Source organism: Bos javanicus, chromosome X (genome assembly GCF_032452875.1).
Source record: "Bos javanicus breed banteng chromosome X, ARS-OSU_banteng_1.0, whole genome shotgun sequence".
NCBI classification, from domain to species: Eukaryota; Metazoa; Chordata; class Mammalia; order Artiodactyla; family Bovidae; genus Bos; species Bos javanicus.
In genome coordinates this window covers 76,384,058-76,405,781 of record NC_083897.1, presented here as the reverse complement: position 1 = coordinate 76,405,781, position 21,724 = coordinate 76,384,058, and the positions used below count along the sequence as shown (strand labels likewise).

General features: G+C 36.6%; 1 protein-coding gene and 1 non-coding gene across 2 annotated transcripts in view; one reads left to right on the top strand and one right to left on the bottom strand.

Annotated features, from left to right (window-relative positions):
* Positions 1 to 1,082: 1,082 nt before the first annotated feature.
* Positions 1,083 to 21,724, bottom strand: part of MAGT1 (magnesium transporter 1) — a 48,662-nt gene continuing 28,020 nt past the window's right edge. The window contains exons 4-10 of the mRNA XM_061409656.1: positions 18,837 to 18,977; positions 17,999 to 18,139; positions 17,409 to 17,498; positions 16,702 to 16,765; positions 9,217 to 9,291; positions 4,171 to 4,261; positions 1,083 to 2,909 (exon numbers count right to left, since the gene is read on the bottom strand). Coding sequence (XP_061265640.1) covers positions 2,894 to 2,909; positions 4,171 to 4,261; positions 9,217 to 9,291; positions 16,702 to 16,765; positions 17,409 to 17,498; positions 17,999 to 18,139; positions 18,837 to 18,977 — 618 coding nt within the window. The 3' untranslated portion in view covers positions 1,083 to 2,893. The remainder of the gene's footprint in view (positions 2,910 to 4,170; positions 4,262 to 9,216; positions 9,292 to 16,701; positions 16,766 to 17,408; positions 17,499 to 17,998; positions 18,140 to 18,836; positions 18,978 to 21,724) is intronic.
* Positions 20,129 to 20,200, top strand: TRNAW-CCA (transfer RNA tryptophan (anticodon CCA)). Its single transcript has one exon. It is a non-coding gene; the product is annotated as a tRNA-Trp (tRNA).

The following is a 21,724-nucleotide window of genomic DNA, read 5'->3' as shown; positions in this document are numbered from 1 at the left end:
ATTTGCTGGCATATTGAGTGCAGCACTTTCACAGCATCATTTTTTAGGATTTGAAATAGCTCAACTGGAATTCCGTCACCTCCACTAGCTTTGTTTTTAGTGATGCTTGCTAAGGCACACCTTACTTCACGTTCCAGGATGTCCGGCTCTAGGTGAGTGTGAGGGATCACACCTTTGTGATTATCTGGGTCATGAAGATCTTTTTTATACAGTTCTTCTGTGTATTCTTGCCACCTCTTCTTAATATCTTCTGCTTCTGTTAGGTCCATACCATTTCTATCTTTTATTGAGCCCGTCTTTGCATGAAATATTCCCTTGGTATCTCTAATTTTCTTGAAGAGATCTCTAGTCTTTCCCATTATGTTACCTAGTCACAATATTCACTGACTAGGACAAAATGTAACGAAGCATTGAAAACAGTCATTATTTTACATATCTTGATTGTTCTGACTAATCTAGAGGGTGACAGCATTCATAAAGGATAATGGATAGAATCCTGGAAGAAAGTATTTAAATTGAGAAATGCCTAATTGGCCTACCAAATTATTGCCATTAGGACAATAGTAAATTTAGTTATAATTTCAAAATGGAATATCCTAATATTATACTTCTAGTGTAGTGTTTTCAATTCACCCTTCTTTAGATGTTAACCAAAAACTCAGAATTTAGATTGTAGAAGTTTATTGATATGATCAAAAAGCAAACAGCCAGACATTTGTTCATCTCTGCCACTACAATGTATAATTTTGAATAGTATTTTAAAATGCATAACAAATAATATTTAAATCAATACTAGAAAAGTAAATTTAAGAATCTACTTAAGGCACTTCAGATGAAAGCTACTTTCAACATTTCCACAAAAGTAACACTATTCTAAGTGTAGTAAATCTGCCCTCTACAGAGTTTAGCCAGAACACTACTTCTCTCCTTAAAGAAGAAGAATGTGCTCTTAAGAGAGACACAAAAAATACAAAGAACTGTCATTCTTCAATGCTCATTGCAAATTATCTGGAGCTATAGGTTACATGGCAGTAATATTCCCCTGGTTAGTCTGTACAAATCAGGGCATATTCATACAAGTCTCATAAGAATCACAGCGTAAATTTATTTGGCCTGAGACAAGTACAAAAACAGCAGATAAGGAATCCAGAATCACGCAATTTACAGTGGAGTAACAAAAATGGGCTCCAGTAGAGAGTAAATATCACCTCACCCACCAAATCTACTTTAAAAAAAAACAAACCAAAAGCCCCACATAGAACATTTCTTCATAGGCAACTATAATCATCTCTTTCTTTAAACGTCTATTATGTAAGATTTCTAGACCATGAGGGAGAGTTATTAGATGGTAAATAGTAGCAGGCAGTCACAATATTATCTTAATGTAATACTTCTAAGATTTCTTAAAATTTCTTCACAATTGGAATTTGCATATTTCTATAATAGTGGCATTTCTGGATACCCTTACCGCCATGGAGGAGATTATAGCTATATCTACTGATAACCATCAACTTTCATTCTTCACAGAAATTTGGTTAGCACATATGGTTATTTTTATTGACAGAAAAAAGATTAAATTCAAACAGAACTTCTTCAAATGATAACTTTGTTTCTCCACATAAAGTGAGAAGACAAAGGTTAACATAATAGCAAGAAAACAGAACAGTTTACAAGAAAAATTTACTTTCTATTCATAAGCAACAACTTAATATTTCATCATTTTATTTTCCCAATCTAGGGGAGTCCTTTTCCTAAACACAAGGGTTAATAAAATGTGTTGTCACTGTAATACAGAAATTGATTTAACCAGATAAATCCATTTTTTTCTCTTAGGTACAAATGAAATAAGTGATAATCTCTGAGTTGCAGAAACATTTTGGTCAATTGTAAATTTACACTGATTTTAATACTAAGCTACATTTTTATTAGAGAGGGGCCCATCTTAAATAAAGGACTTCCCTGGTGGCTCAGACAGTAAAGTGTCTGCCTACAATGCAGGAGACCTGGGTTCAATCCCTGGGTCGGGAAGATCTCCTGGAGAAGGAAATGGCAACCCACTCCAGTATTCTTGCCTGAAAAATCCCTTGGACGGTGGAACCTGGTAGGCTACACTCCATGGGGTCGCAAAGAGTCGGATATGACTGAGCAACTTCACTTTCATCTTAAATAAATTAGGGAAACAGAATGAGCCTGAAATTGTACCAAATATAGGCAGCTAACACCACACTCATGAAGAAATCATAATCCTGTATTTAGGAATACTTCTTAATGTCTACAGCTACCAAGAAACAAAGTCTGCAAAGAATTTCAGGAGGGAAGATGGAGGACTGGCTAGTGATCTTTTTCTAAAGTCTAGATGTGTATGCTGAAGAATGGTGTTCCATTTTCAGAAGACACATAGCATATATGATTTCTCTGCTTAAAAGGAAAGATGTGTGAAGTATGCACATCCATGCAACACTGGAAAAGCTAAGAATGGATTCCTGACGCTGTTATCAGTAACAGGCATATGCAAGAACACCTGGTCACAAGTCCCAACTACCTTTGGATAAGATAAAAAAATCACATGGTCAAAAGTTAAGCAACACAGTTTTGAACCTTGTTCTAATTAAAATGTAGTAGTTTTAAATTTTTTATAAAATTCCACTAAATTAAATGTTCCAGAAAGTTTACTGGGAAGGGAAGGTTAAGAGAAGAATTGTATCCAAATACTTCATGAAAATTGCTTGTTAAGGCACTATACATCTTCTTTGGTTAAATGATTAACTATTTTAATCATGTGGGAAAAAAAGAGGTAATCCAAAATACATAAATTGCATTCTTCTTTTCACACACATATTTTTCATTTTTCAATTTCCATTACTCCAGTGTCTACATATTTCCGGAATCCTTTTTAACTCATCAGAAAGCTGAAACAAAAATATATACCAGTCTATTAATATCTAAAAGAAAAATAGTCTTTACCTCTAACAAATATCTTGATTTTATCATATCAGATCAAAGAACATCTGGGTACATGTATAATAAACTTTGAGTACCAATAACAAAAAGAGACACTGAGATGCTGAGGTAGTCTTAGAAGAAAAGGAAGTAGAAATAACCTCAAATTAAAATATCTCCCGAAGAGATACCAATTAATAACTGAATCAACCACAGTGATCATATAAGTAATAGAAATACCAGAAAGATTACCCCTGCATCCCAGTTAGTATTCTATAGGGGATAAATTATTTTAAAATACATATAGACAGAAGAATAAAAGTATAGAGCTGGAGGATTTAGTCAAGGATCAAAGTTCTAATAGGTTTTAATCTTTAGAATTAAACAAGTTTGCAAGAAATGCAAAAGGAGATTAATTTAAGTTGTTCACTGATTAAAATACATTTAGAAATGTTACAATATAATGAGCCGGCCAGGGAGTTATTCAAAATTATCTACTAAAAACTTCTGTTGAAAATACGAAGAATGAATTTGTGTCTCAAAAATATCACTTGATATACTTTACATTTAGTGTTCATGATCCTTTATAAAACAGGGCAATGTTGTATTAAAACAAGAATTGTAGTAAATGGCACTCAGATTATAAAACTAACTCATGATATTGCCTGTTGTGTACAGGTACATTTCTTTTGGCTATTAACAGAATAAAATCAAGAAGTTATAACTAGGAGAATAATTTCTTCGCTGAGCTTTAGAGATCGCTATGAATATTTCAAGTCTATTAGACCTTCTTAAACACTCTTTCTTATTCTACAGTCTACAAATTGGATTCTATTCAAATGTTCTGTTTATTCTACCTAAACAGCCTGAAAAGCAGAGTGAAAAGTTTTGGAAAAAACATTAAAAAATAATTTGTCCTCAAAAAGATGTAAAGTATGCAAATAAGGAACTGTGCGAGGGTATAAAATGTTCTAATCGTTATGTGTTTGATAGATTTCTAGGTTAAATTAAATGATGTCAGAATAGTCCTGAATGATTTTCCTGAGAAATCACATAGTTTTATTCACTATATCATAATTATTATAATTTCTATATGCAACATAACTCAAAGCCTATCTCTATGTCAGAAGCTAGAGTAATCTGGAGGTAAAGTAAAAAAAAAACTATATAGCACATCAACTCTAATCATTGAAAGCATAGGTAATCACTATACAAATGAAAAAATAATACCTATATGGATATCCGTGATACTTTGATCTGAAAATAGAGAGCATCCAACTGAAGAATAATACAACAAGTCCAATACCAGCCACACACATTACTGCAGAAAAATAAAAGGAGAGTAAAATGAGCATGTTAAACACAGTAAAGAGTAAGAACATAAATTTTAGGCTACACTTCTAAGAGTAAAATGCAAGGGCTATATCTACTGGTAAGTCTAAACTACAACAAATTTCATTCCCATTCTTATATCTTTAGGAGTCTGCCTTCACCTTTAATTTGCTCTATTACACTATAATGGAGCAGACTCTTGGAGGGCACAAACAAAACCTTGTGCACACCAGGAGCCAGGAGAAAGAAGAAGTGCCCCCATAAGAGACTGAATCAGACTTGCCTGTGAGTGTCCAGGAGTCTCCAGTGGAGGCACAGTTGACAGTTTGGCCTCAAACAACATAAGGAAACACAGCCCAACCCATCAACAGAAAACTTAATTAAAGATTTACTGGCCCCACCCATCAAAACAAGACCCAGTTTCCCTCACAGTCAGTCTCCCATCAGGAAGCTTCTGGAATCCTCATCCTTATTCATCAGAGGACAGACAGAATGAAAACCACAATCACAGAAAACTAACCAAACTGATCACATGGAGCACAGCCTTGTCTAACTCAATGAAACTATGAGCCATGCCGAGTAGGGCCAACCAAGATGGACGGGTCATGGTGGAGAGTTCTGACAAAATGTGGTCCACTGGAGAAGGAAATGACAAACCACTTCAGTTTGCCTTGAGAATGCCATAGACAATATGAAAAGACAAAAAGATTATGACACTGAAAGATGAACTCCCCAGGTCAGTAGGTGCCCAATATGCTACTGGAGAAGAGTGGAGAAATAATGCCAGAAACAATGAAGAGATGGAGCCAAAGCAAACACAATTCCAGTTGTGGATGTGACTGGTGATGGAAGTAAAGTCCGATGCTGTAAAGAACAATATTGCATAGAAACCTGGAATGTTAGGTCCATGAATCAAGGCAAATTGAAGTGGTCAAACAGGAGATGGCAAGAGTGAACATTGACATTTTAGGAATAAGTGAACTAAAATGGACCAGAATGGGCAAATTTAATTCAGATGACCATTATATCTACTACTGTGGGTGCAAGAATCCCTTATAAGAAGTGGAGCAGCCCTCATAGTCAACAAAAAAGTCTGAAATGCAGTACTTGGGTGCAATCTCAAAAATGAAAGAATGATCTCTGTTCATTTCCAAGGCAAACCATTAGTAATTCAAGTCTATGCACCAACCACTAATGCTGAAGAAGCTGAGGTTGAACAGTTCTATGAGGATCCACAAGACCTTCTAGAATTGATACCAAAAAAGATGTCCTTTTCATCATAGGGGACTGGAATGCAAAAGCAGGAAGTCAAGAAACACCTGGAGTAACAGGCAAGTTTGGCCTTGGAGTACAAAATGAAGCAGGGCAAAGGCTAAAAGAGTTCTGCCAAGAGAACGCACTGGTCATAGCAAACACCCTCTTCCAACAACAGAAGAGAAAACTCTACACATGGACATCACCAGATGGTCAATACCAAAATCAGACTGACTGTATTCTTTGTACCCAAAGATGGAGAAGCTCTATAAAGTCAGCAAAAAAGAAGACTGGGAGCAGACTGTGGCTCAGATCATGAACTCTTTATTGCCAAATTCAGACTTAAACTGAAGAAAGTAGGGAAAACTACTAGACCATCCAGATATGATGTAAGTCAAATCCCTTACGATTTATACAGTGGAAGTAAGAAATAGATTCAAGGGATAAGATCTGATAGACAGAGTGCCTGAAGAACTATGGACAGAGGTTCATGACATTGTACAGGAGGCAGTGATCAAGACCATCCCCAAGAAAAACAAATGTAAAAAGGCAAAATGGTTGTCTGAGGAGGCCTTACAAATAGCTGAGAAGAGACGCTAAAGGAAAAGGAGAAAAGCAAAGATATACCAATCTGAATGCAGAGTTCCAAACAGCAAAGACAGATTAAGAAAACCTTCCTCAGCAATAAATGCAAAGAAATAGAGGAAACAGAATGGGAAAGACTAGAGATCTCTTCAAGAAAATTAGAGCTGCCAAGGGAACATTTCATGTAAAGATGGGCACAATAATGGACAGAAACCTTATGGACCTAACAAAAGCAGAAGATAATAAGAGGTGGCAAGAATACACAGAAGAACATCCAGTCCCATCACTTCATGGCAAATAGATGGGGAAACAATGGAAATAGTAACAGACCTTTACTTTCTTGGGCTCCAAAATCACTGCAGATTGTGACTGCAGCCATGAAATTAAAAGACACTTGCTCCTTGGAAGAAAAGCTATGACCAACCTAGACAGCATATTAAAGCAGACATTACTTTGCCGACAAAGGTCCATCTAGTCAAAGGTATGATTTTCCCACTAGTCATGTATGGATGTGATGTTGCACTATAAAGAAAGCTGAGGGCCAAAGAATTGATGCTTTTGAACTGTGGTGTTGGAGGATTCTTGAGAGTCCCTTCGACTGCAAGGAGATCCAACTAGTCAATCCTAAAGGAAATCAGTCATGAATATTCATTGGAAGGACTGAGGCTGAAGCTCCAATACTTTGGCCACATGATGTGAAGAACTGACTCATTGGAAAAGACCGATGCTGGAAAGATTGATGGCAGGAGGAGAAGGGGATGACAGAAGATGAGATGGCTGGATGGCATCACAGACTCAGTGGACATGAATTTGAGCAAGTTCTGGGAGATGGTGATGGACAGGGAAGGCTGGCATGCTGTAGTCCATGGAGTCGCAGAGTGTCAGACATGACTGAGCAACTGTACTGAACTGAACACTATAATAGAATAGTTCTATTTACACTTGTGTAATTTAATTGTGTGAAATAATGAATTCCATTAAACACCACCACAGAATTTAGTGTTAGAAACACTGTTTTACATCTGACAAGAAAATAACTCACTCTTTTAAAACAATTTGTTTTTTAATCAAAGGATAATTGCTTTAATATAACTCACTTTTTAAACTTCTTTTAAGTCCTTATTATGTATGGCCTTATTGTATTATTGATAAATATTGACTTAAAGACATCTGGTAATATCATTCTGACAGCCTTAGTTGAAAGTACTTTATTCGTGAACACTGCTTATATGAGGACATCCTTCAACTCAGATTACTTATTTGAATTATGAGGGGAAAAAAAAACCTGATTCCTACCCCCAAATTCATAGCTCTCTATGCTCTGGTTCAGCATAGCAGTTACCAACCTTAACCCTAGACGATGACCCTACAATGCTCAAGTATGATTCCCATAACATGAGGATTTTTAAATCCCTGGACTAAGACTGGCTAAGAAGCAGAGAGGTAGGTGTGGAAAAGCATGGAAGCTCTAGGGAAACATATTTATTGGACAATACTAATGACAATGTTTAGTTTTGTTATACTTAGAGAATAATCCATTTTCCCTTTACAATTCTCACACAATATGATTAGGGGCCAAAAATTTAAATCTTAAATAATTTTTTATAAGTATTAACACATGCTCTTTGTAGAAGTCTTTTTTTCTTCCTAATCAAATGCACATATACATGTATATATAGCTTCACCCCGAATATATATTTGTATTCTAATTTTTTCACATATCTAAAAGTGCTTAGGAAAGTTCTTGATATATAATAAGTGCTAAAGAAATATTTATTATTAATATTTGTGATAATTTCATTAATTACAATCTTAGAAATAGATCAAATTGTGACTAACTTAATATATGTCACCAAAATGTTTTACAACTTAAATTCATCCCAGCATTGCAGTAGTACCCAGATGGCCTTTCTCCAAAAATGAATACTGAAATAGGCATTTTTTCAAAAGTCAGGAATTAAAGGATGTATATTGACTGGATGAAAAATTGCTACATTAGCTCTATTTTTCTAATATGTAAAACTTCATTTCAATGCAACAGAAAAATTATCTCCCAAATTCAAAATCCAATATCATCATCTTTTTTTCTAGAAGGAAAAAGTAGATAGATTTATTAACCTAGGTTAATTTTGATGACATTTAACTCTTTAACCATAAAATAAAAACTCAAACTGATTTCATGTTAAGTAAATTACATTGTTAGCATTTCTTTGTAACAAATATCAGCATATGAAAATTCTAATATATAAAAAGTCCATGCAAACCAACAGGAAAAGGAGTAACATACATAAATGGCAAAAGACAAAAAGGTATTTTAGACAAAGGAAAACAAAACAGCTAATAAACATCTAAGAAAATATTCAACTACAGTAATAAACAAAGAAGTACAAAATAATATAACATTTCCCCTTTATCTGATTAGCAAATACACACTTACATACATATTTTTAATAAAGTTCTCTAATGTTGATAAAAAGTTACAGTGAAAACAAGCATTCTGAAATGCCACTAATAGGAATCTAAACTATTAAACATTTGGGTAAAGAATTTGGCATCATCAGCTCAAAACATCAAGATAACTGAAAATACTCATACACAGGACCACACAGTCATACTACACTAAGGAATTAATATGAAAAGAAGATAAAGTTTAATATATACCATAATAGTCACTAAATAACTATTCATTATAATGAAAAGAAAAAACTAAATGTTTAACAAAATCAGAATGGTTAAATAAATAGCATAAACAATAAATTAAAAATTATGTGTGGGAAAATATTAGTGAAATATTTTAACTCCAATTAAAAAAGGGGGTATAAGATTCAAAATATTATACATACAGTTGAAAAGATGTTTTTAGAAATGGAAGAAACTTGTATTACAATGTTAAAATTATTAGCTTTTTAATGGTGGAATAATGGGTAACTCCCCCTCCAAATGTTTCATTCTCTTATTTCCCCCAACACTTTCTACAATGAGCACATATTACTTTTATAATAGTGAAGTAAAATAATATAACTAAGAGGAGAAATGATTAAGAGGATATTCCTTTTTTCCATATAAAGGCAGAACTGCTACATCTTGGCATATTATATGACTTACTCTTTCGCTTTCCAATATCCATGTCAGATGTAGCAGCTTCACATAAAAGCACCATCCCTAAGGTAACCCCACCATCTTAGAAAAATCGTTTAAGGAGAAATTCACAGAGAGAAATAACAAAAACTTTAATATTCCTAGAATAATATAGAATGAATAAATATATAAACCTTCAATTCAATTACAAAAATTATAAGTAATTAAAAAAATTGTATTCAGGTAGAACTGATTTACAATGATGTGTTAGTTTCAAGTGTGCAGCAAAGTGAATCTGTTATACATATATCCACTCTTTTTCAGATTCTTTTTTCCCATATAGGCCACTACAGGGCATTGAGTAGAGTTCTCCGTGCTATACAGTGAAAGTGAAAGTCCCTCAGTCACGTCCGCCTCTTTGTGACCCTGTGGACTGTATAGTCCATGGGATTCTCCAGGCCAGAATACTAGAGTGGGTAGCCTTTCCCTTCTCCAGGGGATATTCCCAACCCAGAGATCAAACCCAGGTCTCCTTTTACTGCAGGCGGATTCTTTATTAGCTGAGCCACCAGGGAAGCCCATACAGTGTTATACAATAGGTCCCTATTATCTATTTTATATATAGTAGTGTGTATATGTCAATCCCAATCTTCCAATTTATCCTCCCCATAACCAAGTAATCATGTGCCTATATAGTATGACAATTATTTACTATGAAGATATAATAAAAAATTAAGGTTAGAAAAGTACTTCATTTGTACAAATAAAAACTGATATTTTAAACAAATGTCCCACTATAACTTCGAGATAAAACATGAGTTTTCCTCTAAAATTGTATTTTGAAATAAACTTCTGAAACATTCTTCCAACTATTGAGTCCATTTTGTATACATTAAAATAAATTAAGTAGCCATTTTGAATATTTCAACTACTTGCCAAAAAAGAACACATTTGAAATGTACACCATTTAGAGAGAATAGCAACTAACTTTTATTTGAAAAATAACAAATATTTTTTAGAATTTCAACAATTAACCTCAAAGCACAAATTACTACTAAACTACTTAAATTGTCTTATTTTAATAAAAAAAGAAAATCCTATGAGCCATGACTTCACTTTTATTCACCTTAATATAGAAGCTACATAAATACAAAATAGACGTACTCTTGCAAATCGGTAGGACATGGCTTGGTTGAACAGTAAAATAAGAAAAATCAAATTCTGAAACAAAATAGAATGTGTTCAAGTAGAAAAGAGAGATTCACCCTGCAGTTTGGTGAATACAAAGATTAATTTAAAATGCTCATATTAATTATTCATATACACATGCACATTGTATGCTATCTCATGTGGGTAAAAATAAGCAGAAAGGGGAAAATAGGTGTTCAGATAAGGCCTGAATTTATAATTGGCTCTAAATTTGCCTGTTCATCCTTTCATTACCATTTTACATACTCTTTTTAATAGTCTCTTCTTAGGGATGATACTCATTCATGGTTTTGTTGCTTAGCTAAGTTGTTTTCCTCAGTGATCTTTTTTTCTTACTAGGATTCTTTATTATACACCTTACTAGTGTTCTGTATATTATACACCTATACATACAGTGATGACTTTATTATTTTGGGCTCCAAAACCACTGCAGATGGTGATTGCAGCCATGAAATTAAAAGACGCTTACTGCTTGGAAGGAAAGTTATGACCAACCTAGATAGCATGTTAAAAAGCAGAGACATTACTTTGCCAAAAAAGGTCCATCTAGTCAAGGCTATAGTTTTTCCAGTGGTCATGTATGGATGTGAGAGTTGGACTGTGAAGAAAGCTGAGTGCCAAAGAATTGATGCTTTTGAACTGTGGTGTTGGAGAAGACTCTTGAGAGTCCCTTGGACTGCCAGGAGATCCAACCAGTCCATCCTAAAGGACATCAGTCCTGGGTGTCCATTGGAAGGACTGATGCTGAAGCTGAAACTCCAATACTTTGGCCACCTCATGTGAAGAGTTGACTCATTGGAAAAGACCCTGGTGCTGGGAGGGATTGGGGGCAGGAGGAGAAGGGGACGACAGAGGATGAGATGGCTGGATGGCATCACCAACTCGATGGACATGAGTTGGGTAAACTCTGGGAGTTGGTGATGGACAGCAAGGCCTGGTGTGCTGCGATTCATGGGTTCGCAAAGAGTCGGACACGACTGAGCAACTGAACTGAATTGAACTGAACTGATGCATACTTATATGCAGGTATGCATAAAGATGGGCTTCCCAGGTAGCTCAGTTGGTTAAGAATCTGCCTACAATGCAGGAGACCCCAGGTTGATTCCTGGTTGGGAAGATGGCCTGGAGAAGGGATAGGCTACCCACTACGGTATTCTTGGGCTTCCCTGGTGGCTCAGCTGGTAAAGAATCTGCCTGCAATGTGGGAGACCTCAGTTCGATCCCTGGGTTGGGAAGATCCCCTGGAGGAGGGTATGACAACCCACTCCAGTATTCTTGCCTGGAGAATCCTCATGGACAGAGGAGCCTGGTGGGCATCACAAAGAATTGGACACAACTGAGCGACTAATACACACACATGCATGAAGATTGATCATTTCTAAAGGCTCTGGCTATAGACACTCTGATTAATGGTCGAGACTTGTTTTTGGACTAGTTTGCTTCTGTATCATGGTCTAGAGCTTTCCATCTTACACTATACCATCAAGGTCTTTGTGTGCTGTTGTTCTTAGCTATCAAGAGCTATGATGCACTTCCATATGTATTGGTTTATTTCATTTATAGACTCTTTAAACTTTTACTAACACTGTCTATTATAGGCAGGCACTATTAGTTGGAGTTACAAAGTTAGAGGAAATATAGACCATTCCTTGAACAAGTTTACACTCTAGTAGGGGATACAAACAATAAATAGTAAATAATTACATAATCATCTTACCCTGAGAGAACTGAATAGAAAATAGAGGAGGTGTTATTACATAATAAACAGGAACTAGGCTATTAAACAAGCTAGTAGATTTGTGGTTCAAGGTGGCAGAGTAGGAAGGAGAATGTAGCGCTCACCTCTCCCCAATACACATGCCAAAAATACATCTATACTGGAATAATTCTCATGGAAAACTAACTGGATACTGGTAGAAGAAATCCTATACAACCAAAACTGCGAGAAACATCTCCATGTAACCAGCAAAGTGTCAGCTTAGGACCTACCAACCTCAGAGGGATCTGTAATGAAGAGAAGGTCCACACAGGCAGATCCTCACTCTGGGGAGCGATCATGTGGAGCCACAATCTGAGTATCCCAGACCTTGCCTTCTTGGAAATCCACTGGGACAGACAAAAGGGCGAGAGGAGCCTAGACTCTACTTGCACGGAGCACACACATGATGGCAGAGTGGACAGAGCCTTGCACTGCTGGCTGTCACCTCACCACGACTCCAAACTGAAGGGGCGGAGAAGACCCTGGCTGTTCATTCCACACCACAGCCTGGCGTGAGACCTGAGCAAAGACTCGGTCTAACTATACAGAGACATATCAGGTTGCCTGGGGTGGTGCTACAAGAACAGGCAGCAGCTAAGTGCTGAAATACCAGGCAGAGAGACTCAGGGACAAGACTCATGTAGGACAGACTGGAGGGCCTGGGGTATGGTCTGGGTGTACACAGTGGTTCTGTCCCAGCTGCGCTCAGCCTCCACCCACTCCACACCACAGCTTAGCCCTTGATCTGAGACAGACAGGTCCTGGGAGAAGACTGCCACGGAGGCAGCCCAGATCTCTTGTGGCAGTGCAGCCATCTCAATTCCTGCAGCCACAATGCCCCAGTCCCCAGCCTATTCCTCACCACAGCCTTGCACTAGATCTGGGACAAACACAACAAAGGGACACAACCTTGTGCTGCTTCTGAGTGGAACCACAGACACTTACACAGACAGCATATAAGTCCTCTGTGACTGCACAGGCCTCACTTACTTCAGCAATCACCTCTTTTGGGGCAGGGCATGCATTCAAGGGCAATAGAGCCTGATTAAACCTGACCTTCAGGGCTTCTACTCCAACAACTGAGGAGCAGACCCTATCCCTGACAGGACAGTGACAACCACAGAGCAGGGAGGAAGCTCCGCCTCAGTCTAGCACAGGCTCCAGATACTCCAACACCAATCACATCCCCTATCAAGGGGACAATCGCCAGCACACCCTGAGGGAAGACGTGGCTGGCGTCCATACCAAAACTACCTTGCAGCAGAAACACTGGACATACACAGTCTGCACAGGAATGCTCCCACTTAAAAACACCCCTTTAACATCATAGTAGATAATTTTTTCTCCTAAAGTCATAGAGACAGAGAAAGATAAGTAAAATGAAAAGGCAAAGTCCAATAGTTAAGACTTCAAATTTCTACTTCAGGGGGCACAGGTTTGATCCTTAGCCAGGGAACTAAGATCCTGCATGCAGCAAGTGCGGCCAAAAAAAAAAAAAAAAAAACACAGGGCAGAGGAACTACTTCCAATTAAAGAACAGCAGAAATCCCCTGAAAGAAAAAAATAATGAAATAGAGCTCACCAGTCTACTAGACCCCGAGTTCAAAAAGGTGGTAATAACAAGAACTGATTTAAGAAAGATGATGGATAGAAATGCAGATCATTATAACAAGGAACTAGATAAAGAGAGGATTCTAAAGGCAGCAAGAGGGAAAAAGAGAGTCAGTTACAAGAGAATGCCAATAAGGCTATCAGCTGATTTCTTTGTAGAAACACTGCTAGAAGGGAGTGGGATGATATATTCAAAGTCCTGTGAGGGAAAAACCTGAAACCTAGGGTACTATACTCAGCAAGATTATCATTTAGAATAGAAGGAGAGAGAAACAATTTCTCAGACAAGTGAAAACTAAAAGAATTCAGCAATACTAAACCTACCCTAAAAGAAATATTGACATGTCTTCTCTAAATAGAAAAGAAGAAAGTATATATGGGAAAGGGAAAAAGTCACATTAAGAAAGGCAAATATATAGAAGGATTTAAGATCACTTAAATAAACCAGTATATAGATTTAAAAAACAATTTAAAAATTGTAAAAGTGATTATAACTATAATAAACAGTAAAAGGATAAGCATGAAGATGTAAAACAGGACATCAAAATCACAAAATGTGGGGGAGGGGAGTATATGCACATATATGAATACATATATATATATACACACACATACATATATACATAAAAAGGGCTTCCCTGGTGGCTCAGATAGTAAAGAATCTGCCTGCAATGCAGGAGATCCAGGTTTAATCTCTGGATCAAGAAGATCCTCTGGAGAAGGGAATAACTACCCAATCCAGTATTCCTGCCTGGAGAATCCCATGGACAGAGGAACCTGGTGGGCTATAGTCCGTGGGGTCACAAAAAGAGTCACAAACAACTGAGCAACTAAACATGAGCATGGTACATAATATATATATAAATCCACGTACAAAACAGAAACAAGCTCATAGGCATAGAAAACAAACTTGATTATGAAAGGGGAGAGGGAGGGAAGGACAAATTAGGGGTACAGGATTAACAAATACAAACTACTATCTGTAAAATAGATAAGCAACAAGGATTTATTATATTCAATATCCTGTAATAACCTATAATGGAATAAAACCTAAAAAAACCTGAATCACTATCTGTATACCTGAAACCAACACAATATTGTAAATCAATGATACGTCAATAAAAAATAAAAGAGCCAGTAAAATAAAGTGTATCATAGATGATAAAGACAAAGATATTTGTATAAAATGAAGCATAATTACAGAATTCTAAAGAAATGCTTAAGTTACTTTGATTATTATTGTCCAAACTATATTTAAACAATTTATTTTCCTACTGAAAGAGCAGTTTTAAAAAATAATACATAACAATAATTAGGACTTGCCAGGGGTAGCAGAGTACATATGTATTTCTGGCACATATGTATTTCCCTACCCTCTATTGGGGGGTGGCTGTGCTGTGAGGTATGTGGGATCTTAGTTTCCTGGTCAGGGATGGAGCTTGTGCCCCCTGCAATGGAAGCATAGAGTCTTAACCACTGAACTGCCAGGGAAGTCCATCAATTATTTTTATGTGTAAGAAAATATTTTTTGCAATATTCACCAATAGAGAATAATTGAATTATGACATATCCATTATGGACTTCCCTGGTGGCTCAGATAGTAAAGAATCTGCCCATAATGCAAGAGACCTGGGTTTCATTCCTGGGTTGGGAAGATCCCCTGGAGGACATTTAATAATGGTGACTATTTTCCTTTTCCTTGCTTATATTTTCTTATTTTTCTGTAATTCTCATGCATTTTCATAACTATGAAGGCCATACAATTTAGTAAACGCTTATAATACACTAAAAAACTAAACTGTATGAAAAGTATGTCTGTAACTACAAAAAATGGAATTCCTCTAAATCATCCAGATGACACAAAGCAGGGCAAATGACATTACCATCAAGTCACTGGGCAGATTCTCTAACTGTCTGGGCTACAACTGATTCCAATATGTCAATATCAGGACTCCTTGCCTGAGAAGCACAACCTAAAAGAACATTACATCTGTTTACCTTGTTGATTTGTTTCACAGAGTCACTGCTTATGCATTCAGGTAGGTAAACTATGCTCAGTAATACTAAGAAATGTATACTCTTACCTATCTGATATCACTATTATCTACCCTTGCAGCTTACAGAGACATCTTTTTCAGATGTGAAAAAGTAAAAATCTGTCCTATGGGACAGAGGACGGGAAAACACACATATAAAGTAGCTGCACAGTTCACAGGAAATAATATTTCTCCCTAGGACATGCTGAAGCTGTAAATGTCAAAACAAACTCCATCTTTGAGTAACTACTGCTTTCCTACTCAATGAGGAACACTGTAATCTAAAATCATAAACTGATTCAAACTACATAAGTAAGAAGGAAATATTCCATTCTTACCTGGAGGATTTAAGTCACTTGATCTACAAGTACAATTTCTAAGTAGCCTCAATTCAGAACCAAAGTGACAGAGCTTCAAAAAAGGAGTTTCTGAAAACAAACTGTACATTTATCTGAACTTTGTAGTTTCCAGGAAACAAAATCCTGGATCCACTTCAGTCCAGACTTGACACTGACCTCTTTACACTTAGCCTGGCTTTGCTTTGAGCTCATCAAAACATTGCTTCATTTACATTTCATCTAAGCACTATCTTTCCTTAAGTCCTATTAACAACTCTACCTTTCCATAGGTAAGAAATCACATGGTTCCTCTGATTTATAGTCCCCCATGTAGCAATGATCTTTATTAGATCATTGGCTTTATCAGACTGCAAGTTTGTCCCTAGAGGTCTTCAGTTGATCGGGCTATGGCAAGTGATACAGTAATATAATTCCAAAGATATTATGACTTGCATTAATAAGACAGCAGCCTCAACCAAATGTTACAGAGAAAATACTGGAATGTGAGAAAATAGACAAATTAAAATGTGGCACCAAGAACTTATTATAAAGAGGATACTGAACAGAAGAACAATGTGTGTTTCAGCTACAAATTGAGCTTGGCTGCTTCCATGGATATAATTCTGGGGGAAAAAAAGACAAAATTTAATCTTTAAATAAATGTTAAAATTTGATAATGTAATCCTAAAATTGGCTATTTTTAAACATTATGAAATTATTAATTCATCTGATGTATGTAAACATTGGATCTGTAGAATTCACCTGTAAAAAGTCTGACTAAAATAAATGCTATTTCTGTGTTATTTATTATTTATTCATACTTATATTTATTTGTACTTATTCACTATACTTATACTATGTTTTCAACCAATGAGAAAACTAGTATTTTAGTGTACAAGACCATGAGGTAAAATAATATAAACTCCATGAAAACAGGGACTACATTTTTCTTATCACTCTATCTAATAATACCTAGTACAGTGCCTAGAAACAGTAAATGGTCAAGTACTTGATCAATTATTCTATTTAGTTGAAGACTGACTTTCATTCTTAGCCAGCTTACTCAAAAGGGATTTAAAAAAAAAAGTCCCCCTTTTGAGAGTATGGCATAGTCTTTTTAGCAATCGAAGTTCATTATTAATACAGAGCAATTTAAAAGTCAAAACTAAATTGAGTTCCTTCATATACTAGCACTGATCTAACAGGATATTAATCATTAAGGTTAACTTTGGTATATAATGTAAAGAAATCCTGGACTTCCCTTACCACATGTCCTGTGTGGGGATTCTTATGAGCATATGGTGGTCCTCTTATATGGTTCCACATTTGACCAGATGTCATAGCAAGCACAAAACACTAGGAAACAAAAAATAATGAAATACTCATAATATGGTATGGTCCCACTTTAATTAAATTAACAGGTATATGAAAAGCATATCCTCTCAAGTATTACATGAAAAAAATTTTTTCCATAAATGACAAAAAAGCTTATATTTCATCATAAGGATCACAAGAATCAATATTTACTTTGAAAGGAAAGCACTGTTTTAAAATTACAAATAAACTGATACAAGTTTAAAATTGAATACTGAAAAGCCTTTTAGAAGAATTTAAAAAATGGAGATTTTCATAGGGTTGACAGTCTTTCAGATTGAATAAAAACTAGGTACAAGGAGTTCCTTCAAGCTCTTGCCATACTAATGAGATAATGGAGGAAACAAACTGATTTTAAGGTATAAAATAAAAATATCAATATATAAAATCTTTTACCACAGGTAAGAAAGAAACAAAATGCCACCTAACAATGTAATATTAGGAGTTTTATCTAAACAATTTTTCTTCCAACATTCACTCACCAGAGCGGCAAAAGCCCATCCAGTTTTATTAAAGAGAAATTCCATATTGCTCCTTCGAAGATACACAAGTCCACCAATAACAGCCAAAAGCAATCCCAACATAAGGGGACCAGCATAATTAGGGGGTCTAATTACTCTAATCTAATGAAAAGGAGAGAAAAACATTTTAAAGTATGAAATTTATTCATTAAGTATATAGATCAAAATAATTTGAAATGAAAACAATCAAAATTAGTGTGGTTACTTTCATGAAAAAAATCACACTTTTTCTTTTCATCCTAATTAAAATAGCCTATAACGTATCCTAAAATGGTATGGATGCAATATTCTTTTTAACCACAACATAACATCTTTTAGGGACTTCCCAGTGGTAAAGAATCCACCTGCCAAGGCAGGAGATGCAGGAGACAAAGGTTTGATCCCTGGGTTGTAAAGATCCCCTGGAGGAGGAAACGGCAACCCACTCCAGTATTCCTGCCTGGAGAATCCCATGGGCAGGGGAGCCTGGTGGGCTACAGTCCATGGTGTTGCAAAGAGTTGGACATGACTGAAGCAACTGAGCACACATATACATCTTTTAGATTAAGAAGTATTTGCCAAGTACAACTAGATACTCCATGGATTTAGTGAGGACGAAAGAGTGGTTTCCATGCTGAATTGACTAAGTAATAGAGCATGTTTTAATGTCACTCATCAGGATGATTCTGTTAAATGCTACTTATAAAGGGCCTGACAAACTATCACCATCTCAGTGATATGAGGACGAGACCAATTAGGACCTCCCAGAAGAATAAGTAGATAATGACAAAGTAACTTTCTACAAAGCAAGGAAACTTACATTGACATCAGTTCTGTCAGCAATCCACCGGGCAATCTGCTCAGCTGAAAATCCACGCACCTGCAACTCATATGTATCACCCCGTTTGGGCTTCCCTTTTGCAGGAAAGTTGATGAAAGTTGGAGCTGAATTCATGTTTAGCTGAATAAAAAGTAGTCCATGAGAATACAGATTACCAAAAAATAATCTTAACAGCAAATATCTTGAAATTTAGGCATTTTACAAAGACAAATAAGCCCAGGTTTAGGTGGGTTAAGTGATTCATCTAAGCAAAGTGGTAAGTAATCCAAGAGTCAAACCCAAGGCTGCTTGTGAAATATAAATTCCTAGCTAAGAAACCTACATTTTACTCCTTTAAAATGGAAAATTTCCCATACCACAATTACTTTAATCTGTTCAGAGATTATGCAAAAAAAAGAATACATTTATGAGAACCAAAATTGTCTCATGTAGCTTAGGTAATAGGAGAAGGCAATGGCACCCCACTCCAGTATTCTTGCCCGGAAAATCCCATGGATGGAGAAGCCTGGTAGGCTGCAGTTCATGGGGTCGCAAAGAGTTGGACATGACTGAGCGACTTCACTTTCACTTTTCACTTTCACTTTTCACTTTCATGCACTGGAGAAGGAAATGGCAACCCACTCCAGTATTCTTGCCTGGAGAATCCCAGGGATGGGGGGAGCCTGGTGGGCTGCCGTCTATGGGGTTGCACAGAGTCGGACACCACTAAAGCAACTTAGCAGCAGCAGCAGCAGCTTAGGTAAGCTTCAAATAGAGCACATTCTCAATGTGGAGGAAAGAAGACTGGAGTAAGAGGGAAAACAAATACAAAATGGTAACCAATTGGCAGAAATAGTCAATTCTAAAAGGTTCATAAGTATTTAGTGATAAGCGTAACATTTCTCTGTCATGAGACCATGGTATTCTTAAGATAACACTGGAATTGCTAAGGTAAAGAATCTATGACCTACTCATTTGCATTGTAACTTTCCTGATGTGATAATACTTGTAAAAAATAGAAAATGTTAAGTCCAGGGAAAAGATGTTCACCAACAGATGCAAGCATTCAGGTACCCTCAGCAGGTAACCCTGTAACAGAGATTGGCTTCTATAAAATAACTATAACTTAAAGACTTCCCTGGTGGCTCAGACGGTAAAGCGTCTGCCTACAGCGTGGGAGACCCAGGTTCAATCCCTGGATTGAGAAGATCTCCTGGAGAAGGGAATGGCAACCCACTCCAGTATTCTTGCCCCCCCCCAGAAAAAAGGGGCTCAAAGAAATATTTTGGGCTTCCCTGGTGGCTCAGAGGTTAAAGCGTCTGCCTCCAATGCGGGAGACCCAGGTTTGATCCCTGGGTTGGGAAGATCCCCTGAAGAAGGAAATGGCAACCCACTCCAGTACTCTTGCCTGGAGAATCCCATAGACGAGGAGCCTGGTAGGCTACAGTCCATGGGGTCGCAAAGAGTCGGATACGACTGAGCGACTTCACTTTCACTTTAAAGACATCAACCAATAAAATAACCCACTCCCTTGTTTTGATTCTATACTTAAGAGTAACCCTTATAAAAGTAGTTTTTTTAGACTTTCCTATAAGGGGAGAGGGTATACCAATTAGGTATATGATTAGTTTGGCCTTCTTGTCAGTAAAAGATGCTGAATTAGTGAATTTAAAAATTAGCTCTTTGGTTACCAATGTCCATGGATTTTTATGGTTTGGCGAGTGTACACAAAGTCTGCAGAGCTAGATAAATTCTGGCTACACTGTTAAATCAGTTTGAGTCTGCAAAACTAAGTCCTGAATAGTGTTCATGCCGCCAAAGTGCTTCCCAAATTTTAGGCCAAACTCTTCAATAGTAGTTTATTTATATGGTAGTCCCCACTTGTCCACAGTTTCACTTTCTAAAGTTTAAGTTACCCGTGGTCAACTGCAGTCTGAAAATACTACGTGGAGAATTCCAGAAATAAACAATTCAAAAATTTTAAATTGCAGCTGTTCTGAGCAGTGTGATGAAATCTCTCACCATCTTACCCAGGATGTGAATGATCCCTTTGTCCAGCATATCCCACCCATTAGACACTTAGTAGCTGTCTTGGTTTTCAGATCAACTGTTGTGATATCACAATGCTTGTATTCAAGTAACCCTTATTTTACTTAATAATGCCCCAAAACACAAAAGTAGTGATGTTGGCAATGAGATATGCCAAAGAGAAATCATAAAGTGCTTCCTTTAAGTGGAAAGATGAAAGCTCTCAATAAGGACAGAAAAAAAAAATCACTTGCTGAGGTCGCTATCTTTGTGAAATTGTAAAGGAAAAGAAATCTGCTAACTTTGCTGTTCGACTGCAAAAATTACGGTAAGTGACAAGTGCTTAATCAAGATAGAAAAGATAAATTTGTATAATAAGATATTGTGAGAGAGACCACACTCACATAACTTTCATTACAGTGAATCTGTTAGTCACTCAGTCATCCAGACTCTTTACGAACCCATGGACTGTAGACCATCAGGCTCCTCTGTCCTTGGGATTTCCCAGGCAAGAATACTGGTGTAGGTTGTCATTCCCTTCTCCAGGGGATTTTCCCAACCAAGGGATCAAACCTGGGTCTCTTGCAGTGCAGGCCCCTTCTTTACCATCTGAGCCTATACTGTTTTAATTCTTCTATTTTGTTATTATTATTGCTACTCTTACTGTGCTTAATTTATAAGTTAAACTTTATCATAGATAGGTATGTACATATGTATATATAGGAAAAAATATAGTTACATATAGGGTTCAGTACTATTTGCAGTTTCAGAGTCTTAGAATGTATCCCCTGTAGTTAAGTGGGGACTACTATACCACCTTTGGATTTAAAATATACATATATACATGTGTGTCTAAAAGA